Below are 20,659 nucleotides of genomic sequence, written 5' to 3'. Positions count from 1 at the left end.
ACATATTGCTACCGTAATTCAATTCAACTTTGAAAAGTAATACATAGATAACATCTCTTAAACTGTGTACATTTTTTTTGGCACCCCTGGCATATGTCATATACAGGTTACATGTATGTAACTTGAAGCCGTGCTGTACTGACATTATACTCACATTCTGAATTATGCTTTTTCCCCCCCAAAGAGTATTATTCACATACATGTAAATCTGTGATGTGATTGTAGCCAGTTTGTTGATTCCTCTACTTCACTACTTTCTTGCTTTTTCAGGCCCCCTTTTTCAAGGCCAGCCCCCCAACTCCTGCTTCCTCCTCTGAGAGCTAAATTACTGAATGTCCCTGTAATTTCTCAGCAACTCTCAGAGCTTCCTTTTTCAACAGTGGAGAGACTGTATTGGGAGAATGTCTAGACCTCTTGGAATTAAATGTTCCAAGAGTAACTCTACTTTATGGGAACAAGTATTGCACTTAAAGACCATGGAAAGTAGGAAGATTATTGATTAAATCTGCTTCAGCTCCAGGTTTCTAGGCCTGAGAACTGAGTTTCCTCAACTACCTTAACAAAAGTGACCTCAGTCTTCTTTTAAACCTGATCAGAACACCCTTCTGGTCTGTCATGAACTTATTTGTTCACTTGGTAATTATTGTCCGTCTCACTGAATGTAAGCCCCATAAGGGCAGGGGCCATGTTTGTGTTGGTCACTTTTGTGTTTTTTTATCTCAACAGCCATCACAGTACCTCAAACATGATGGCCTAAATAAACATTTGTTGAAAGAATGCACCAAATTACTCAGTGTTATACCTGTGAAGTAAGAAGAAAATAGAGTGAGAGACATTGGCGAGTGGCTTCAGTTTAAGACATGAAACAATAGACCATGGCTTTAGGCATCAATTATCCGATGCGGTTTTCACGATCCCATTTTACTGATGGAAATATTCTGGTCACAAAAGCAGTAGGTACCATGAAAGGTTAATATGACCATTAGAGTGTAATAATGACAATAGTAAAGAAGATGGAAAAAGAAATTGTAGGCAGAAGTAATACAGACTAAACTTTACTCGGAAAAAAAATTCTCTTGGTAGCTAATTCCAAAAATAGACTTTATCTAAAATAAAATCATTATTATTACAGTTGCCTTTAAGCGATACATTAACTCAGAGATACCGTAACTGCATTGCTCCAAATGTGTCCACATTTAAAGTCTGTCTTATTGGAATTTCCTAATTTATTGTAATCTAATAATCATAGAACACATTATTTATATTTGACACAGAGTTATGTTTTTACCATGCACATTTATTTAGCTATATAACAGGGAATAATTGTTCAGTTCACATTATTTTTTCTACAGAATGCAATGTTTATTCATGTGTACTTGGTGAATGAATTCTTTATAAGTGCATTAACAAGATGTGGAAACATCAAACCTCTGAAATTTCAAAAGATGGCTGTACAAAATACTTGAAAAAAAATTTGGGGGGTGGTGGTGAATACAGTGCTTCACATTAAGTATGATGGATAACCTGCATGAAATGCATATTGGGGCAAACAAGTCACTCTAATAATTTTGTCAAATGAAACAAGATGAGTAAACTGTAATGTCATTTCTTTGCGAGAAGTCAGCTAGCCAGGTGAAAAATAGCTTCATATTTTATTGGGTTTCCCCAGCCTCTTCATTTATTACATAAATGCATTCTTGAGGATAATTGCCTTTTTTAAAAAAAAAATATTTGACTTGTGAAATGTAGAAAATTGCTAGGCTTTCTGAGTATTATCAGTTCTTTTGTGTGTCTCTTGTTCAGGGTGCAACTGATTTTGACAGATGAACTCTTACGTTACTGGTATAACATGACATCTTTTTTCAGATGAACTGAATAAAAGTGATCTTGACAATGAGTAGATAAGACACTGTCAGAAAGCTGAAAAAACATGTCAATGTCACAGTTATGACACAAATGCAGCTGAACAGCCCTTATAATATCATTAAGTGAATGTCTTTTTAACGATGCCCTTGAAGAGACAGACAATAGCATCATTCTTAAATGCTATTAGCCACAAAAATAATCAAATAAAACAAAACACAAAGGTGAGTTTAACATATATTTGAAGTGACATTTGATGAGTCTGATGTATGTGTGTCTAGTTGTATGTGGATCTCCTTTCTAGACTGTACGTATGAAAGAATTTTGAGATATCAAAACCACTTTTTCAGGAGCTAAAAAACCATTTGACTTCAACATTTCAAGAACACCGTGGGAAATATTGATCATGGAATATGCAACGTGGTTTTATGACTATTGATTATAACCTTTTTCTCTGATTTTCTTTTTTTATGGAATGAGAAAGAACAGCCTTTAATAATATAAGAGAAAATTAGGAATGCATTTTAAAATGTATTACTAGATCATGAATTTTGTAAGTAGCTAAAATAGTAACGACTAAAATGGCATCAATCCCTGGTATCAAGAGGGAATTCGACATGTGGTGGTTTTATTTTCCCTTGTTGTGACTGGCTTGGAGCTGGACTAAATGTGTATGTGTGTAGGTATGATGCCTTCTCTATGCATAGGCATTTCAAATGCTTAATGAAAAGTATATTTATCCTTAGAATAACTTTTAATTTCTTTGTCTCTAGAATCAGAGGTGCTTGATCTTGATGGAAAAAGTTCCCTTCTCTACAGATTTGATCAAAAATCCCTGAGCCCAATAAAGGATATTATTTCTTTGCAATTTAAAACTATGCAGAGTGATGGGATTCTACTCCACAGGGAAGGACAAAATGGAGATCACATCACACTGGAATTAAGAAGAGGAAAACTCTTTTTGCTTATTAATTCAGGTAAAACTATTTGGTGAAGTGCTTGAAAACTCCGGTCATTTAGATATCACTTCAGTAACTTTATGCTACTATAACTTATCTGGTAACAATTAAGGTGCCTTATTTCCAGATTCAAGGGCATATATACCAATATTGTACCTCCATGTAAAAATGATTTCATATTTTGCAAACTGTGTAAGACCCTCGCTCAGTGTTTTTCTATAGTGCCAATAGACCTTCATAGCTATTTCTTAATGTCATGAAGAAAGGGATGGGTCATTGAAAAATATTAAGGTAGTAAAAATAATGAGGTTGTACCAAAGATAAAATTTATATTGAAAATGAGCATGTGATTGGTAATACTAATAAAAAGAATTAACAGTGGAAGCAATTATAGCAAGGTTGAAAGGACATTATATTCAAATTTCAGGAATATCCATACTAGTGTTTTGGATAGGATGCATGGAAAGAGACTGTAATTGTTATGAAAGATGCTGGCCCACAAAAGAGAAACTTTTTTTTTTAAGACTGGGAATGATGGTACTGTTATTTATTCATTCATTCATTCATTCATTCACTCATTCATTCTCTTCTAAGGTGACACTAAAGTGCCCTCTCCTCACACCCTGATCAATCTCACCCTGGGCAGCCTGCTGGATGATCAACACTGGCATTCTGTGCTCATCCAGCGCTTGGGCAAACGAGTCAACTTCACAGTGGATGAGCACAGGCAGCGTTTCCATGCCCAAGGAGAATTCAGTTACCTGGATCTTGATTCTGAGGTGTGATGGTTATGTTTCAGTTAATACACGTTTTATGAAGTGTATGTGGTTTAGCCTAGCAAAAGACAATACACGAGAGAGAACCCCACTGTGAGAGTACATCCAAGACCTGGTGAAGTGTTTTGCCTAGGTGACGTACCTCACAGTAGCAGATTTGGGCGTACACTACTGAGGCTTCCTATGCCTCCCAATATGTTAATTTTTTTGTTGTTGTGGAGAGATCTAGAGATCATCCACAGGATCTCATATGTGGGAAATCTCCAAGGAGAGATCTCATTACCACAAGTAAACATCAGTTGTGTTGCATGATTTTTGTGTGTGTAGGGCACCCCTGCACAGTGTAGATTCATGGAGAGGATGTAGCAATGAATAGATTAATTAATTCATTAACAATCGATTCAAATGCACGAATATCAATGTGTGCCAGAAATGTACATATAAAAGAAAATGTCATTGTAATTGGTTACGTTATTAAACAGATCAAGATTTACCATGGATAGAATGATGTGTTTTTGTTATCAACCAATAAACATCAAATCCAAGGGTTATTAGCAACTTGTAAGAATAATCAAAGTCTAACATAAATGAAAACTGAACGTATATAAATTTGGTTTAAAATCTGTATCTTAATTTTTTAAAATCTCCATTTGAAATGAACAACATGGCAGTGTAGGGTGATCTAGTGACAATTACAGCTATAGTTGCTAATCATAATTTTTTAAGCAGATTATCAGAAAATCACTAAACAATATTATTGATGCCATTTTTCTTTCTAAGATCAGCTTTGGAGGGACTCCAGCACCTGGAAAATCAGTGTCATTCCCCCACAAAAATTTTCATGGGTGTTTAGAAAATCTCTATTATAATGGAGTGGATATCATTGATTTGGCCAAGCAACAAAAACCACAGATCATCACCATGGTAAGAAAGTCTTCATATGAAGGAAGGAGTAAAAACGATGCTCTTTTCCACATGATAACATTGCTCTACTTTGGATTCCCATTTGCTAATGATTTTTTAAAATTTACTCTTATTCTTTTAAAACTTTTCTCTGTTTGACAATATGCATATAGGGGATTAATTCTATCTAAAGGAATTATAATTCACAAGACATGATTACTTTATTTTATATAACGTAAAGCAGGGGCTCTTTTTACAGTTGATAATTTAATTTTGTTGTGATATTATTACTCCCAGGAGGCTAATTTCCTTTGCCCTGTAATTTCCTTAATAAGATATTCCCTGGCAAACTCTCTAAACAAGCATACTGAGTTCCTGGAATCAGATAACATCCATGTATATTAGAGAGGCATTTGAAAAACTTGTATTTTGCCATGGTCATTTATAACAAATAAAAGAAACTAATAAGCTATTACAACATTGCATCTGCCAGTCTATCCCAATAGCAGTGTTGGTCAGGCTGGTTTATATTCTAATTCTATGGAAATACATCAGAATTTAAATATAACTGTATTGGTCAGGGTCCAGTTGGGGAAGCAGCACTGCTATGAGTTTTTTTGAACAAGGGATCTATTTTAGGGTCTGGCGCTTAGTATTTGTCAGAGGAACTGGAAAGTGGAGGCCAGCTGTTGAGAAGAAGAGATGGAGCAAAGTGAAGGAGAGCCAGAACAAGCTGGAACCAGCTTGTCTGTGACCATCTTTCACTGTGCATGCCTCCCTTCCCCCCCCCCCCCCCCGCCCCCAACGTATGGAGGAAAATGGCGGGTATTTCACTTCTAACTCAAATATCAATGCAAACTCCTTTTTTGGCTAACTTTTAACCAGAACCAGACAAGAAGGGATTCTGGGAAAATATGGTTTTCAGTTCAACAAGCTTGATGATAGAAAAGCATGCACACATATCCATTTGACTATATTTCTTTAATTGTTCAAAATTCAACATGTACATTTAAGCTCATGTTGTATCTGCAAATCCCAAAGCACATCATGGGAATATGTATTGTTTATGAAATATTTTATTCCTAATTCTTCTTTGTGAATTGGTGGTATTTATATGAATATACCATTCAGTGAAATTTTAAAAAGAAATTATAAACAGGAAAATGATTTAAGAGGAAAATAAAAAATATAGATAGATGTGTATGTTTAATTAGCAAAACGAGTTTCTAGAAACGGCTCATGCAATTAATACCCACTTTTTGTTTTTAGTTTCAGGTGTACAAAACAATGTAATAGTTAGACATTTATACCCATCACAAAGTGATAACCCCCCTCCCCCAATCTGCTACCCTTCTAACATCGTATATAGGTGTTAACAATTCCACTGACTCTATTCCTTATGCTGTACTCCACGTCCTGTGACCATATATATATATGGTTTGCATGAGACCAAACTGCAGCTGGTAAATGTTTCCATTTTTGCTAAGTTTGTTAGTCTTATAATTGTTTTTACATTTTGGGTCAGTGTAGTTTAACTCTTCAGTTTGTTGTTATTTCATTCACTGGGACAAGGTATTTGTCCACAATGAAAGCGAATTCACTTCTAATAAATCACAATATAACCAGAAGCTTTTGTTTAACTAAGACCAAATGGTTTAATTCCAATGTGTATTCTTCTAAGTAAAGTTGATTTCATTGACTTTTTTTTCAAATCTGTATTTGGAAAATTTATCAAAGATTATAGTCAGGAAAAATAAAAACATCTCATTTCTGAAGCATGTTAAGGAACATGTTTAATTATTTCTAAATAATTCAGAACTTAAGGGTTTTTTTTTTAAATCCTTAAATATATGTTATACTCTAGTAGCAAAATAATTTTTCATATACAGAATTTTAATGAAAATTTATGCAATTTAATATATCTTAAAGATCTATTTTAAAACCATTAGATAAGAAGTAATACATGTAAATCTGATGACAAAAGCATAGTGGTACGAAAAAGACAAAAATAGTTTTTAAAAAAGGGACTGTAAGTAGTACATTGTACATTATAGTGTTCAATGTAAAGCCCAAAGAAAAAAGGTAAAGTCAAAAATAGGCGGAATAGAATTTGCTTTCCTCAGAAAGCTTTCCTCAAAAGAGCAACAAACCCATGAAAAATGCTCAAACCACTGTTAGTCAGGTAAATGAAAGATAAGTAAGAATGATATATTACTTAGCATTTTGTCATTGAATTTGTACAAATTTTAAAGGTCTATAATGCCTATTCTTTGCAAGGATGTGTCAATATATCCTCCTATTTTGCTAGTAGGAATATGGAGTATCATAACTTTATTTTTGGAAGAGAAGCTAGAAATATTTATTAAAACATGTAGGTACATATAGTTCTGTATTCAGAACCCGCTTCTATAGAACTGAAAATACCAGTACACATAGAAGCGTGCAGAGTTATTTATGACAGGCATCATTGGGAGAGACAAAACCTGGAAACAAAGTGCTTGCACATTAACAGGAAAGCAATTAAATAAAAATTGGAACATTCACATACTAAAAAATTATGCAATCAATAAAAAGAAGAAATTAGACTTATGTCAGATAACTCAAAAGGATTCCTGTAAGGTATATTTTAGTGATAAAATCATGATATAGTAAACGGCATAAAACATGGCTCCTATTTTTGTAAACAAATAATGCCCAGTGTGTAGGTATATGTATTCATAAACATATATTTAAGTATATATATGTACATATAACTGAACATGTAACTAAAACTATGTATGTATATATTTAAGTCAATGAGAACAGAGAAAAATACGAAAAAATGTGGAAGCTCATTAATGTTCGTTACATTATGAGGTGGGTTAGAAGCCAAAGGCAGCAAAGGGGTGAAATGAGTGGGAAAGGAAAACCAAGTAAAAGATCAAAACAAAAATTCATTTTGATTGAATTAATTTCCATTGAGTTAGGTACCTTTGTGAAAGTTGAGAGATGGGAAGAAAGAGATTAACCTAGAAAAACCCAGGGACATGGATACAGAGAACAAACTGATGGTTAGGTGGGAAGGGTGTTGGGGGGCTGGGTGAGAAAGGCGAAGGGATTAAGAAGTACAAATTGGTAGTTTACAAAAGAGTAACAGGGATGTAAAGTACAGTATGGGGAATATAGTCAATAATAATGTAAAAACTATGTATAGTGTCAGATGGGTACTAGATTTTTTGGGGAGATCACTTCATAAATTACATAAGTGTCTAACCACTATGCTGTACACCTGAAACTAATATAAAATAATATTGAACTTTATAATTAAAAAAATCATGGGGACATATAGTACAGCATAGGGAATATTGTCATTAATATTGTAATAACTATGTACAGTGTCAGATGGGTAATAAATAGACTTATTGGGGTTATCACTTTGTGAGGGATATAAATGTCTAATCACTGGTGTTGTTTTGTACATCTGAAACTAATAAAAAAGAAAAAGAAACACCCAGGAAAAGATTTGCCTGACCATCATATCTCTGGATTTGAAGAACCTTTAGGATGTGTAGCAAGAATTTGAATTTTCATGTTGAAAGCAATTTGTTGTTGTTTTTAAATCAGTGATAATTGGAGATTGATAAATAGCCTTAGTGAATATTTCAATTTGTTACTCATGTGATGTGACTCATTCCTAAAGCTTTTTCTTTTACTTTCTTGTCAGGGAAATGTGTCGTTTTCTTGTTCACAACCACAATCTGTGCCTGTGACTTTCCTCAGCCCCAGGAGTTACTTAGCACTTCCAGGCTCTTCCGGGGACGACGAGGTTTCTGCCTCTTTTCAATTTCGAACCTGGAATAAGGCCGGGCTTCTGCTATTCAGTGAACTTCAACTGGTTTCAGGAGGTCTCCTTCTCTTTCTTAATGATGGAAAACTGAAGCTGAATCTCTACCAGCCGGGAAAACTACCCAGTGACATCACAGCAGGTAATAAGTGTATTCCCACAGGCAAAGCATACATGTTGGAAAGATTTCATTATCCCTCTGTCCTTCTCCATAAAATTTTATGCATAACCATAATATTAACATTTGTTTGATAAGTGAATACTTGAGTTAATCAGATTATCAGTACTCTTCCTTAGAGGAACTTGATTCTAATTTCCTTTTAAATATGGCCCCAACACTAGCAGTTCTTATGAACCAAAATGATATATATATATATATATATATATATATATATATATATATATATATATGTATTTTAATTTATTGGGGTGACAATTGTTAGTAAAATTACATAGATTTCAGGTGTACAATTCTGTATTACATCATCTATAAATCCCATTGTGTGTTCACCACCCAGCAAAATGATATTTATGGGGAAATAGAAATTTCCTTTTATGACCTTCTCTCCCACTTCAGATAAATCAACATATGCTGAAAAAATGTTGTTTTTTGGAAAAAAATGTGAAAGACTTTGAAATGGACCCAAAAGTTGACTGGGTGTCTTCAGTAGAAAACTAGGCATTGTCTGATACAGCTATCGGTCTTACCTTGTTGTGAGAGAAAGGGGGAGTTCTTTCTTATACCTCTATCTCTAGCTCTGTATTAGTGTAAATCCTAAATACTTAGTCAAAGTAATTTTACTTGCTGATGTGTTCTGTACAGAGTTGGATATATTTTGGGAGAGTGAAAAGATTTGTGTGAAGTTCCTGATTTGTGTACCCAATGGAGTTCTCTCTACTTCTAGGTAATACGGTGTCATTTTAATGATTTGAAGTAATATAATTAAGGAGACTATATGAGTGTCTGGAAAATTAATGTCTAATTTAGGTCAGTGCTTTGGGTGAAGGATATTTTTGTCTCTTCATTAAAATTATATTATTTTTGACAAGGGATCTCCATCATATTTTCATATATATGGAATAACATCCAAGCCAAGCAACTGGAGGTTACATTGGGGTAAATTGCTATTCAATTTAATAAATGATCTTTAAAAACAATTTAAAGATGCAATTGTACTACTCTTCTATATTAACTGTGACCAAAATTAATAGGCTATGACTGGGAGAGGAAACAAAGTTAAAATACAGTTGGAAACTAAATATAAGGAAAACAACAATTATACAAATGGATATACAAATGTGCAGTCTTTATATATCTTTTTTGTTGTATTACTGCAGTTTAAACATAGGAGCTAAAAGTTCAATGTTAATTATACTTTTTAAGAGGTAACTATGCTGTGACTTTTTAATGTAATGCTCAAAATGGGATAGATCTGCAGGCTTGACAAAGGAAATAAATCAATGTTGTATTAATAATTAGTAGGTTCCCTAAAATGAGGGCCTAAAAATGTAAGCCTGCCATTAATGTGTAGTTTATTGTGATTTATTTGACATCCTTAGAAGTGGTGATATTCATAGCCTAATAATTCTCAACATTTTAAAGAAACGGTTTCAGAACAGTGTTTCTGTAGTGAGCCCCGTGAAGCTAGTTCATTTCTAAACACTTTACAAGCATGTACATTTAATAAATTACTAGGTGTAAGTCTATATAGAGTATGCTGAATGATTTAAAAATCTCTAAATTATTGTTTAAGTGCATATACAGTATAATCTATTATGATATCATATGACTTACTATGATAGTTTCCATAGCTAATAATAAGGAACCTAGACTAAATGTGATTATGAATATAAAAAATTGGTACACTTCAGATAATACAAGTAGGCCTTTTACTTCCCCATCTCTCTACCCCCATTTTTTCTAGTTTCTTTAAAAATATTAATTTTTGCTAGTTTCAGTGAGACAAGTACATTTTGCATTTGTAGTAGGCTGTTTAAATGGTTGGATGGATGGTCAATTTGTTCTCTTAGGGAAAGACTTGCCACCCTATGTTTCACCTGTACAATGTTCAATGATTAAATCAGTTGTCAGAATATATTATAATAACTCTAAAGAGCATCAATTACTTATTGGTATATTAGTACCATATTATACTAAATCTTTCCATTATGAAATGATGGTTTAATTTTTCTTAATTACTACAAATTACTAATTTTATGTTTTAAAAACTCAAAATTTTTATGTTTTGCAATGGAATAAAAATTAAATTATGTTGAGGGAGACCTGAATTGTGCAAATGTTTGAATTATCAGGTTACAATTTTGATGTGATATACACTTTTGCAAATTGTAAGTCTTTGAAAATATGTCAGCCTGTATCATTTTTGAAATATTAAAGATATTATATTAATCCAAGTAAAAAAATATTAGCAATACTACAAAATCCCTTATGACACAAAATATATTCAGTCCTTATCACTTTTATAGATGGCGAAGCAAAAATCATTCAGATGGCATCAAAAACCCAATGAATAACACATATATTGTTACATGTTGTTATATTGCATGGCGAAGTTTTTCTATTTAAGACAAATTCTTTATTGTCAAATTTGAGGTTTCTGCTATGATTTTCGCATTTCTGCTGCTGCTTTTGCCTAAAGGTGAAAATCTGAGCTATGGACAAGCGCCTTACTCTCTTACTCTGATGGTCAGGGCCTGGCAGCTGCGGGCTTGCAGAATATGAGATGTTTCTGCATTTTTCATTTACTAGGCATTTGTGGTTCTTCTGGTCTGGCAGTGGAGCAGCCCTTTTGATTTGCCTCACCCAGGAGAAGCCTTTTTATATTCCCCCTTCTTTCACTGTTGGACTCTTCCTACCCTTTCAGGTTGTAACCCTGTCACTCCCTTAAACTCCCACTTTCCCCTATCGTGAGTAGTACCAATGACTTCCATATTTCCTTTCATCTTGGCAAGAGCTATCCGGTGGTTTGGATCTTGGATCCTAGTTAGTGGGGAAAAGAAATTTCTGGCACTGAAAGATATTTGGAAACACACGAAACACTTTAGCTGTTCCTTGGGTAATGGGCTATGTATAATTGCACCTTTGCAAAGAACCCACCCTATACAGCAGGCTTATATTTTCTTTATACATCTTACTCCATGGACGCCTATTACAGTCTTATGAGAGAGTGATGGTGGCCAAGCTGTTACAATATTTCTGTAGCGATTTAGGAGTGCTACCAGAAGATTATATATGAGGAGGAATGGATATAAACTTTCTTTTTCCTGCTATATTTGGTGTGTTCTCATGATTTGGGCCAGTGTGAGAAAAAGAGAGTGAGAGTGAGAGTGAGTGGGAGAGGAAGAGGGAGAGAGAGAGAGAGAAGGAAAGGGAGAGGGAGAGGACAGGAGAGAGAGAGGAGAAAAGGAGAAGGAAGAGAAGAAGAAGAGGAGGAGGAGAGAGAATAGAAAAGAAGGGAGAGGGAGAGAGGAAGTGGAGGGAGAGATTTCTGGTAAGCAATCCTATTCTCTCTGACTAGCTGCAACTGCAAGCACTTCCATTTTTTCCATTTTTCTGTTATTCCATTTGGAGCTGTCAGTGCTTCCCACCTAAAGACCACGGTGATCACACCTGTAATCAAACAAGCTGGGTTTATTGCTTATTGAAATAACGACACTTACCCTGGGAAGCCATGGGGGTGTCTCGATTCAAAGGTGTTAAGGATGATTTATTATAGGATTTTGGGTTGTGTTACCTGATTTGGGAGATGTTTCAAGGAAATGGAAAATTGCTCTAGATTAAAAGCTGCCAGGAAGTGAGTGTAATTGTATGGTTAGGTACCTTTGTAAATATTATCTAGAAGGATGGAGGAATGAAGTAAGGCAAAAAAAAAAAAAAAAAAAGAAAAGAAAAAATGACTCACCATTCATATTATCCAGGAGAGGAAGTTTGGTATTTTTGTGGTTTTCACAGTATTCTTGCTTTTTGTCTGAGCTTAAACAAGATTGTAAAGTAGTCTTGACTCTTCTGGGTCCCATCTCATTGTAGTCACAGAGTGACCTTGCCTGATATTGATGTTCTGAGATTTTGTTCAGCAGGAGAACACCAGGGCCAAGCCGAGAGCCCGCCGACTGCTTTCCCCACCAAGGCCAAGATGAGAGGGCCAGGCCAGTTCCTAGCTCTGAGCGGCTGCTTTTCTGTTTCTCCAAATTAATTGTTTAACATGAGCAAAAAAATAAAATAAATAAAGAGACCACCTGCCCTGCAGGCAGAGCAGAGAGTGGGTTTTGGAATCAGCTCACCAGGTAGACGCTACCTGAGTGATTTGTTTATGAGCCTCATAGCCTCCATATTTAAAATGAGAATCATAACAGCAGTGTTGAAGACTAAATGACACAATGCACATAAAGCACACAGTACCTATTATGAATGATAGTTCAATAAAACTGTTATTATTGTTGTTATTGTTATTACACCAGCAACACCCCCCTTCCCCCTGACTCAACAATTATGAGCGGTGGAGGCAGTGTGTTAGAATTAGCCCTTAGTTACCTAACATTATGACCAAGAGAAAAATATGAATTCTGCAGTTTCTGCTTCTGCTTCCCCTCTTTCCCATACTTTTGAAAGGGGGGCTCACTTCTTAGCCCACCTAAAAGTGGGAAGGAGTTGTATACTTCAAAAAACCAGAATCTGATTTAAAAACGATCCTTTTCATTATGTAGTTAGGTGAAATGCACTGACAGGTCCTTCATTATTTAATTTGAGTAATAAATCCTGTTGACGGGGAATAAATTTCCTCATCAGAAGTGAAGGATGTCTATTACAAATGAGGCTTGAGAATAACTTTCTGAAGGTTTCTGCACCAATGTAGCACAACTCTATAACCTGCTAGCTGGGTAGATGGGTACATTTAATGTGCCAAACTGCAGAGTGGGCTGTTGTGATAGTCTTTTGTTCTTAATTTGAATTGGCTTCTATGTTGACAGAAGAAATCTCTGAGCTTCTGACTTAATCCTGCTGCACGGCCAACCCAGCAGTTACCTAGAGCACTGCTATTCAAAGTGTGCTCCCTGGGGTAGCACTGGGTTAGTGAAATGCTTATCACCACGATGAGTCTAGAAATTGCGATGAAGCTCTTAGAAGCTGCCATAGCAATAAGATATCACAACACCTGGTCAGTGGGCTTGTATTTTATGTCTTCTGGATTTAATTTTTTAGTAGTAATTTGTTTTTATTGAATTTGATAAGTATCAAGTGGCCATAGATTGGAAAAGCAAATGTTCATCACCATAGGCAGTTTGAGAAGCACTGTCCCAGACCGGTGAAAGCCTAAAATGAAATAATAGAAGAATCATGTATACAGGCACGTCCAGGCTTTGAGAAAGAGATGGCAGGAGACACGCGGTGGGACAGGGAGAGTGGGAAGTGTCTGTGTGTGACATAAAACTTAACACAAGGGTTTTTCACTCTAAATGTAGCCTCTTCAAGGAAGCACTGGATGACAAATCTGGGACATTGGATTTATTTTAGTCCAATCTCCTACCGTCAGGGGTTACATAATTTTATTCAGCCATCTATTTCAGAGTCTACTCTTAGAAAATATGTCTAAAAGTATCTAACCTACATTCTTCAGTTTTCAGGTCTTTCTCATTGTCTTTTACAAACCAAACCAGAGTTGGGTCTTTGAAAATCTTGTTTGCTTTTGGATGTAATGTAAAAATGAGCATCTATGCCTAGGATAGAATTTGTGTTCTGCTAAAGGAGTCCAGAAAAAAGAGCTTAATCGCCTAAGGGAGCTTCTTCTATGCATTTTTTTTTTTTTTTTTTAATCTGAAACCTTGTGGTCAAAAATAGCTGAAGAAATAAAGAAATTTCACATACTATCAGAAGAGAGGCCCATGACCTTTGGGTTTAATAGAGTATGTGTATTTTTGCTTACTAATTTGATCTGCAAAATCATACAGGGTTGAATATTCAATGGATGTAAAACTTACTGGTAAATCCACAGCAGAGAGGTTTTAAATTCTGTCTGCTGAGTATTCAACCATGTTGCCCCCGTAGACTTAACTCCCTTTAAGAGAGAAAGACGACACCATCTCATAGATTCATGACCCTGGAGGAACTTTGGAGGGACTAGAGATTGTTTTTAGAGGTGATAAGAAAACCTTGATTTTTGATTATAGCAACTTTTGATTGCACATATAAACTTGGGAAATACAGAAAAAAATATAAAAATGAATAAAAACCATAGTTTACCTTTATGCAAAAATTATTGTTCATTTGTGGGGATATTTTCTTTCAGTCCTTTCCCATATTTATACAAAAATTAGGACTATAATTAGAATTGTGTATAGAGAATTGATTCTCATTATTCACCACAGTTATGTTCTATAAAGTTGACGTGCACACTGGATTAGCAAATGCTGAACCATTGCTCCTCAGGCCTCCTAGCATAACGTTTTTGTCAACCAGTCAATACATAATCTTGTTTTTATGTGTGATTCTGTTTATACATACCTTACTTAATATATACTGTTGGCTCATTAACATTGAATTCATGGCCGGCAGCAATATAACTCATTCCTGAATCAAGCTTATCTAACACACATATGATGTGAAGGCACATCACAGGCCTCCCTGCCCTTAGGAACACTAGATAGCATTTTATTACTATGCTTGGGGCCTTTTAAGTGGCAAAATCACCAACAAAAACAAAAATGTGAGAAAACCATGTTTACAAATGAGATCTGAAACAAGATGCATTGCCTTATTTGACTTCAGCCGTGAATATGTGTGCCAATCAACTCATATTTTTCTCTGCCCGATGCATTTTTTGTGAATAGCTCCCAAAGTGCCCCAATTATTGATTTTGGGGTTCTAAATAAATTATGACCAGTAGGTGAATTTTCAGATAGAGAATCAGCAAATTATGAAGATGAACTTTGTAAATAATGGTTTTTGCATACTGCTTTGTATTATAACTTTTCATTATACTGGTAAACTTGCAATATTCATTATAGTCTCTTCAAATATTTTTGTAATGATTGTCTTGATATTCTTTGCTAAATATTGTACTGTAATATTATAAAAGATGATTACATAAAAGTGTATAAAAGCAGATAACTCATTTTTTGGGGTATAACCTGGAATTTTGGAAAATATCTGTGCTCTTCCTAAATCCCTTCCCTTAAAACTAAATTACATGATGGAAGCAGAAAATTAGTCCATGCCAAATAATTAAAAATTTTTTAACCATTTAGGATTGTCCAAAGTTGGGAATTTTGTTCTGTCTATTGAGGCCCTAAGAAAGAAAGATAATAAAGCACCATTTTCCCTGTATAGTAGGGGTGTCCAAACTTTTTCAACGTTTTTTACCAAGGGCCATATGTGGTAAAATACACAAAGAGCTGGGCCACTCACTCGAGGTAAAGTACGTATTGCCTCACCTGGTTTATTTAAGTAAACTAAATATATTTTTGGAATTTGCTGCACACCAATTAACAATAGATTGTGGGCCGCAGTTGGCCCGCGGGCCACAGTTTTGATACTCCTGCTGTAGAGGGTATCGATTTCCAATTTTTCTCCTTTTCCTCTCTTCCTTTTTGTTTCCTTTTATTAATAGATAGACTGTTGTACTTGATTGAGTGATACGTATATTGCTGTTTCTAACCAACTGCTTATATTGCTCACCGCTGAGAGATCTCTTTGAACTGATTTTATCTCCCGTAGGTGGTGGATTAAATGATGGGCAGTGGCATTTCATCTCCTTATCTGCCAAAAGGAATCACCTGAGTGTGGTGGTGGATGGCCAGGTGGCCTCTGCTTCTCTCTCCCTGGGGCCTGAGCAGATTTATTCCGGTGGCAACTATTATTTTGGAGGTAAGAGAAGAGGTCAGGTAATATGGACAATTGAACATATTTTCAGTTACTACCGCTGTGTCTTGGGGATGGCATCATGTTTCACCTAATGTCAAAACTGTGGAATAATTTCTCACTTTCTTTGACCATGGAAGCGTTGAGTTAATCAAGATGACAACCTATGACCTAAAACGTATTTCTTCATGGTGGACTTACGTTTATGGTTTCTACAATGAGATTAATTGCAATGAGGCCACCCTCTTCAGTTCTTACTTTCAAACTTTGTTATATTTTCCTAATGGTAAATGGTCCTTAGGTGTCTTTTTTTCTAATTTTGTGGGACAATTTTATTCTAGCATTTTCCTGATCCTGTCTCTTAGTATCTCTGGAACATCCTTATTGCTTTACTACTACCCAGTACAGACGGGTAATATTATGCCAATGGACAAATAATCTGACTTAATTAGCCATAGAAAGCTCTTCTCTTTGCTAAATGATAATGCGCTAACTGATACATTTGATGAAATTTGGGCTCAGCCTTCAACACCAGGCCATCTCTCTCAAAGAACAAAAACAAATGAAGCACTTACCTGCCCAATGGATGTCTGATTGAACTATAAGATTGGAAAGGAAAACTTGGAAATGGAAATGAATCTATAGCATTGAAAAATTAAAATAAAATGTTATTTACCATTAGAAAGGCAAAGTAGTAAAACTGTTTACTACTGTAAAACTGTAATAAGACTTAATTCTTCTAATCATGACTTAAGGTGTTGCTTATTGTTGTTATTTTAAATTTTAATTGTTACTTCTGTCTAGAGTTACTTTTGTATTTGGTGCAAAGCCCAACATTTATTATTCATCAATAAAATACAAATTCCTTTCTAAGACTTGACTGTAAGCACATAGATCATGAATCATTCACCTGATACTAAGAGCAAACAAACAAACAAAACCCTACATAATCCATTACTGTGAAAGGCTGCATAGTGCCAACAACCTTAAAAGATATAATTACTTCCTTCAGTAAGATTTGTACATTTCTGAACCAAGTTGTTTATAAAACCTTACAGAATATATGATTAATTTTATGGCAACCAATTGGAACACATTCCTTTAATAGATGGTAAGATATATAGACCAACTTACCCAAGAGCTTTCACTTCAAAGGAAAAGATTTAGAAGCACTATCAGATAAGGGGGAAAAAAACAAGCACATTGTTGAATGATGCAAAAAACAAACAAAAAAAGTGATAAAAATAGTAGACTGGATAAACGTGTAAATCATGAAAATAGAATCATCTGTCTTAAAGTATTTTACATCCATGTTAAGGTTTAACTATGCCTACCTATTTTTTGTAGACATTTTTATTCATATCCATAATATTGTATAGTGAAATAAATCACGTGCACTCTGTAATATTGATTGTTTTTATTATAATATGATATATATACACCATTATATTTAAGTAAACTTTTAATTTTTGAATAATTTTAGATTTACCAAAAAGTGGCAGAGATACACAGGGAGTCCCCACACCCAGTTTCCTCTATTGTTTACATCTTACATTATATATACCATTTAAATAATTCTAATTATTTTTTTTGAAAATACACATACATCTCTACATGCATTTCCCATCTTAAGAAAGATAATATTACCAACATCCATTTCTTCTTCTAGGATCATATCTTTTCATCTCCCCAGGTACACACTGTCTTGAATCTGGGGTTTATTCTTTCCCTCATGATCTTTATAATTTGGTATTTATTAAGATGTTTTGTTTCTAAGTTTTTAAACAATATACTGTGGAAGCTTTCATAATAAAATTACAACTTCAGCATTAAAAAACAACAACAACCAATCTTGCATTTACTTAGATATGTCTGTTTATTCAGTCATCTATTCAGTTGGTACCAGAATATGTGGGATCTTGGCATGAGATTCTGATTACTAAATACATGCCCTACAGACTCCGGGGCATCCTAAGATTTCCAGAGCTAAGAGCAAGGGTCTAAAAGAAAACAGGACATCCTCTGTGGCTCCTCTTCTCCCTTTCCTTCCAGCCTTGTGCCTCCAGCACCTGGCAGAGGGGTCTGTCCTTCTGGAAGCCCGCTTTGGGCTTTTGGGCTGGGAATTCTGCATTCTGGGCGAGGACTGGAGAACGGGGAGAAGGTTCCGAGTGGGTACATCACCTTAACCTGTGGGGCCTCCTAGGGCCATGGGCAAAAGCATGACTGCAGGACGGCTAGAATAGGGTCCCCTAAAGTGCAAGACTGGCATAGGGGCCCTGATTGCCTGAATGGTACTGGCAGTGGGGAACCAACTCTCCCCAGTTTTAGCACGGAAACCTGGGAATCCTGCAAACACCATCCCCACCCCAGGGCAGACTATGACAGTTGGTCTCCCCAGAAAGCCTGTTTTGTATGGATGAGAGTCCCCTTTATTACTAGGATCTGTTTTATCTAGGTGAAAGGCTTTTCTTAGCTAGTTAATTCTTCAGCCAGTTTATCTGCTAGTAAATAATATCTCACGTTCTAGACACTTCCCGTCAGTTCTCCTTCACTTCTTTTTAAATTCATCTGCAAGTTTCCAGTTATCTTGTCAGCAAACAGTCAGTCTAACCTGGCTGTGGTGCTCTACTGCAAAGGAGCAGGGTGTTCCAACAGCCTTGGTTGCATCTCCATTCTAAGTTACATAGAACCCTGCACGTTCAGGAGCAGCCCACACCAAACTCCACCATCTGTCCATCATTTTACCCTTTTTTCTGTCCCCCTCAAATGCATGCTTTTCAAAAAGTCAGGCTGTATCATGGTCAACTTTTACCATTTATAAGTTATACATTTTAAATCTGGGTTTTCCAAATTGAGGATGGATGTCTAGTTTCTGTATATTCCCCTATGCAGTCTTTTGTGCTGTTGACTAACACGCTGTACGGCACAAGCTAGAGACACCAGGCTGTGTGCAGAATTCTCACACCCATGCTCGTGTAGATCAAACGTTATCCATCCAGTGAAGGGGCTGCCTCACCATGAAGTCAAACCCGACATCTCACTTCTGGCACAGTGACACACAGTGATAATTTATCTGTCATCCTCAGAGGTGCTTAACATGCTGACTGCCTCTGGTAATGGATCCATCCATTAATTCAGCATTAAGTATTCCCCAGAAATCTTCATATTTTAGAACTTTCCTCTCAAACGGGTTTAATGCTGAACTTCCCTCTGCCGTTGCATTATATTAACTTGTAGATGCCTGTCATCACGGAGTAATGAGACTAACCTGGCTTGAACCTTTCTTTGTTCTTAGCATCTCTTGCTGTTAAACACTGTGGTTAGGAATATGAAGTACCTCATGGTGTGAGGGTGTGCTTTCTGTAAAGTTCCATGACCTTTCCTTGTGACTACAAGTTTTCTTAGTTTCGTTCCCTACAGGCAGATTGCACAAGTTATTTTATTCTGCAATAGTTTGAAATACGTCAGGAAACACCTCCTGGAGAAAAGGAGATTAGCAGAGCTGTTTATATTCCTGGCATATTGTAGTTGCCCCCAAATACTATTGAACTATTATCCTCTCAAGTTTTATTTTAACATTCTTAATTGGTTAATAAGTCATCTAGAAAACATACAGAGATATAGTAACCATATCCTACACCACAGAAGTAATTTAAGCACTGAAAATGTGTATAGTACCATGCACAAATAAATTGATACTCACAAAGCGTTCATTACCTTTTCTTGATGTACTAAATTTGAAACGTCATCATCTCCATTGGTTAAAATATAACATTTCAATGTATCCTATAACAGTTTTGACTATGAATCTCGCCTTGAATTCCCATGTAAATGTATTTTGTTAGGAAAATAAAGCATTAAGGATAAACATATTTAGTCAAAATATTTAATTATATTGGAAATTTTCACGTAGAAAAGTAGCATGGACTGTGCAGAATTAGGAAGTTGCTGATTCATTTCTTATTCTTTGAAATTTTAATAGTGGTTGACAGCCATAACAACAAAGAAAGATTAATGAAAAATGCCTAAGTGAAATACACGAGTTCATACTCCATAAAATTATTTATTTCACTTGAATAGAGAAACACTTAGAATATCATTAAACCCCAGACAATGATGGTCAATATTATAGTTCTTTATTGTTTAAATAGTTAGTAACAGGTCTTAGATATTAAAGAAAAAATCAATATAAATGGAACATTCTTTTATGAGGCAAAGAATAAATAAGAACAAACAGTAAAATGTTTTTGACATTAAGTCATTATAATTTGTTAAATGCATACGTATATGGCTCTTAAATGCATATGAAAATAAAGCATTTAATTAAGTAAAATAGTTGGTAACTTTATTCCAAGTCAATATAACTTCTTTTCCAAATAGTTAACTTTAAATATAAAGGTATTTTACCAATATTAATTTACCTTTTCTTATCTACAGTGCACATTTTCATCCTTTATAG

General features: G+C 35.2%; 1 protein-coding gene across 4 annotated transcripts in view; it reads left to right on the top strand.

The window, feature by feature from the left end:
- Positions 1-20,659, top strand: part of CNTNAP4 (contactin associated protein family member 4) — a 238,124-nt gene that overhangs the window by 140,634 nt on the left and 76,831 nt on the right. For 3 of the 4 annotated variants that reach the window (XM_019710874.2, XM_074314549.1, XM_019710883.2), the window contains 5 exons: positions 2,637-2,840; positions 3,417-3,601; positions 4,379-4,522; positions 8,205-8,466; positions 16,057-16,206. In XM_019710874.2, the coding sequence (XP_019566433.2) occupies positions 2,637-2,840; positions 3,417-3,601; positions 4,379-4,522; positions 8,205-8,466; positions 16,057-16,206 (945 nt within the window). Of the gene's footprint in view, positions 1-2,636; positions 2,841-3,416; positions 3,602-4,378; positions 4,523-8,204; positions 8,467-16,056; positions 16,207-20,659 lie in introns of those variants that run through there. The other variant, XM_019710888.2, reaches the window with a different exon arrangement.

Source organism: Rhinolophus sinicus, linkage group LG11 (assembly GCF_036562045.2).
Source record: "Rhinolophus sinicus isolate RSC01 linkage group LG11, ASM3656204v1, whole genome shotgun sequence".
Taxonomy (NCBI): domain Eukaryota; kingdom Metazoa; phylum Chordata; class Mammalia; order Chiroptera; family Rhinolophidae; genus Rhinolophus; species Rhinolophus sinicus.
This window is presented reverse-complemented; position numbering and strand designations above follow the sequence as displayed.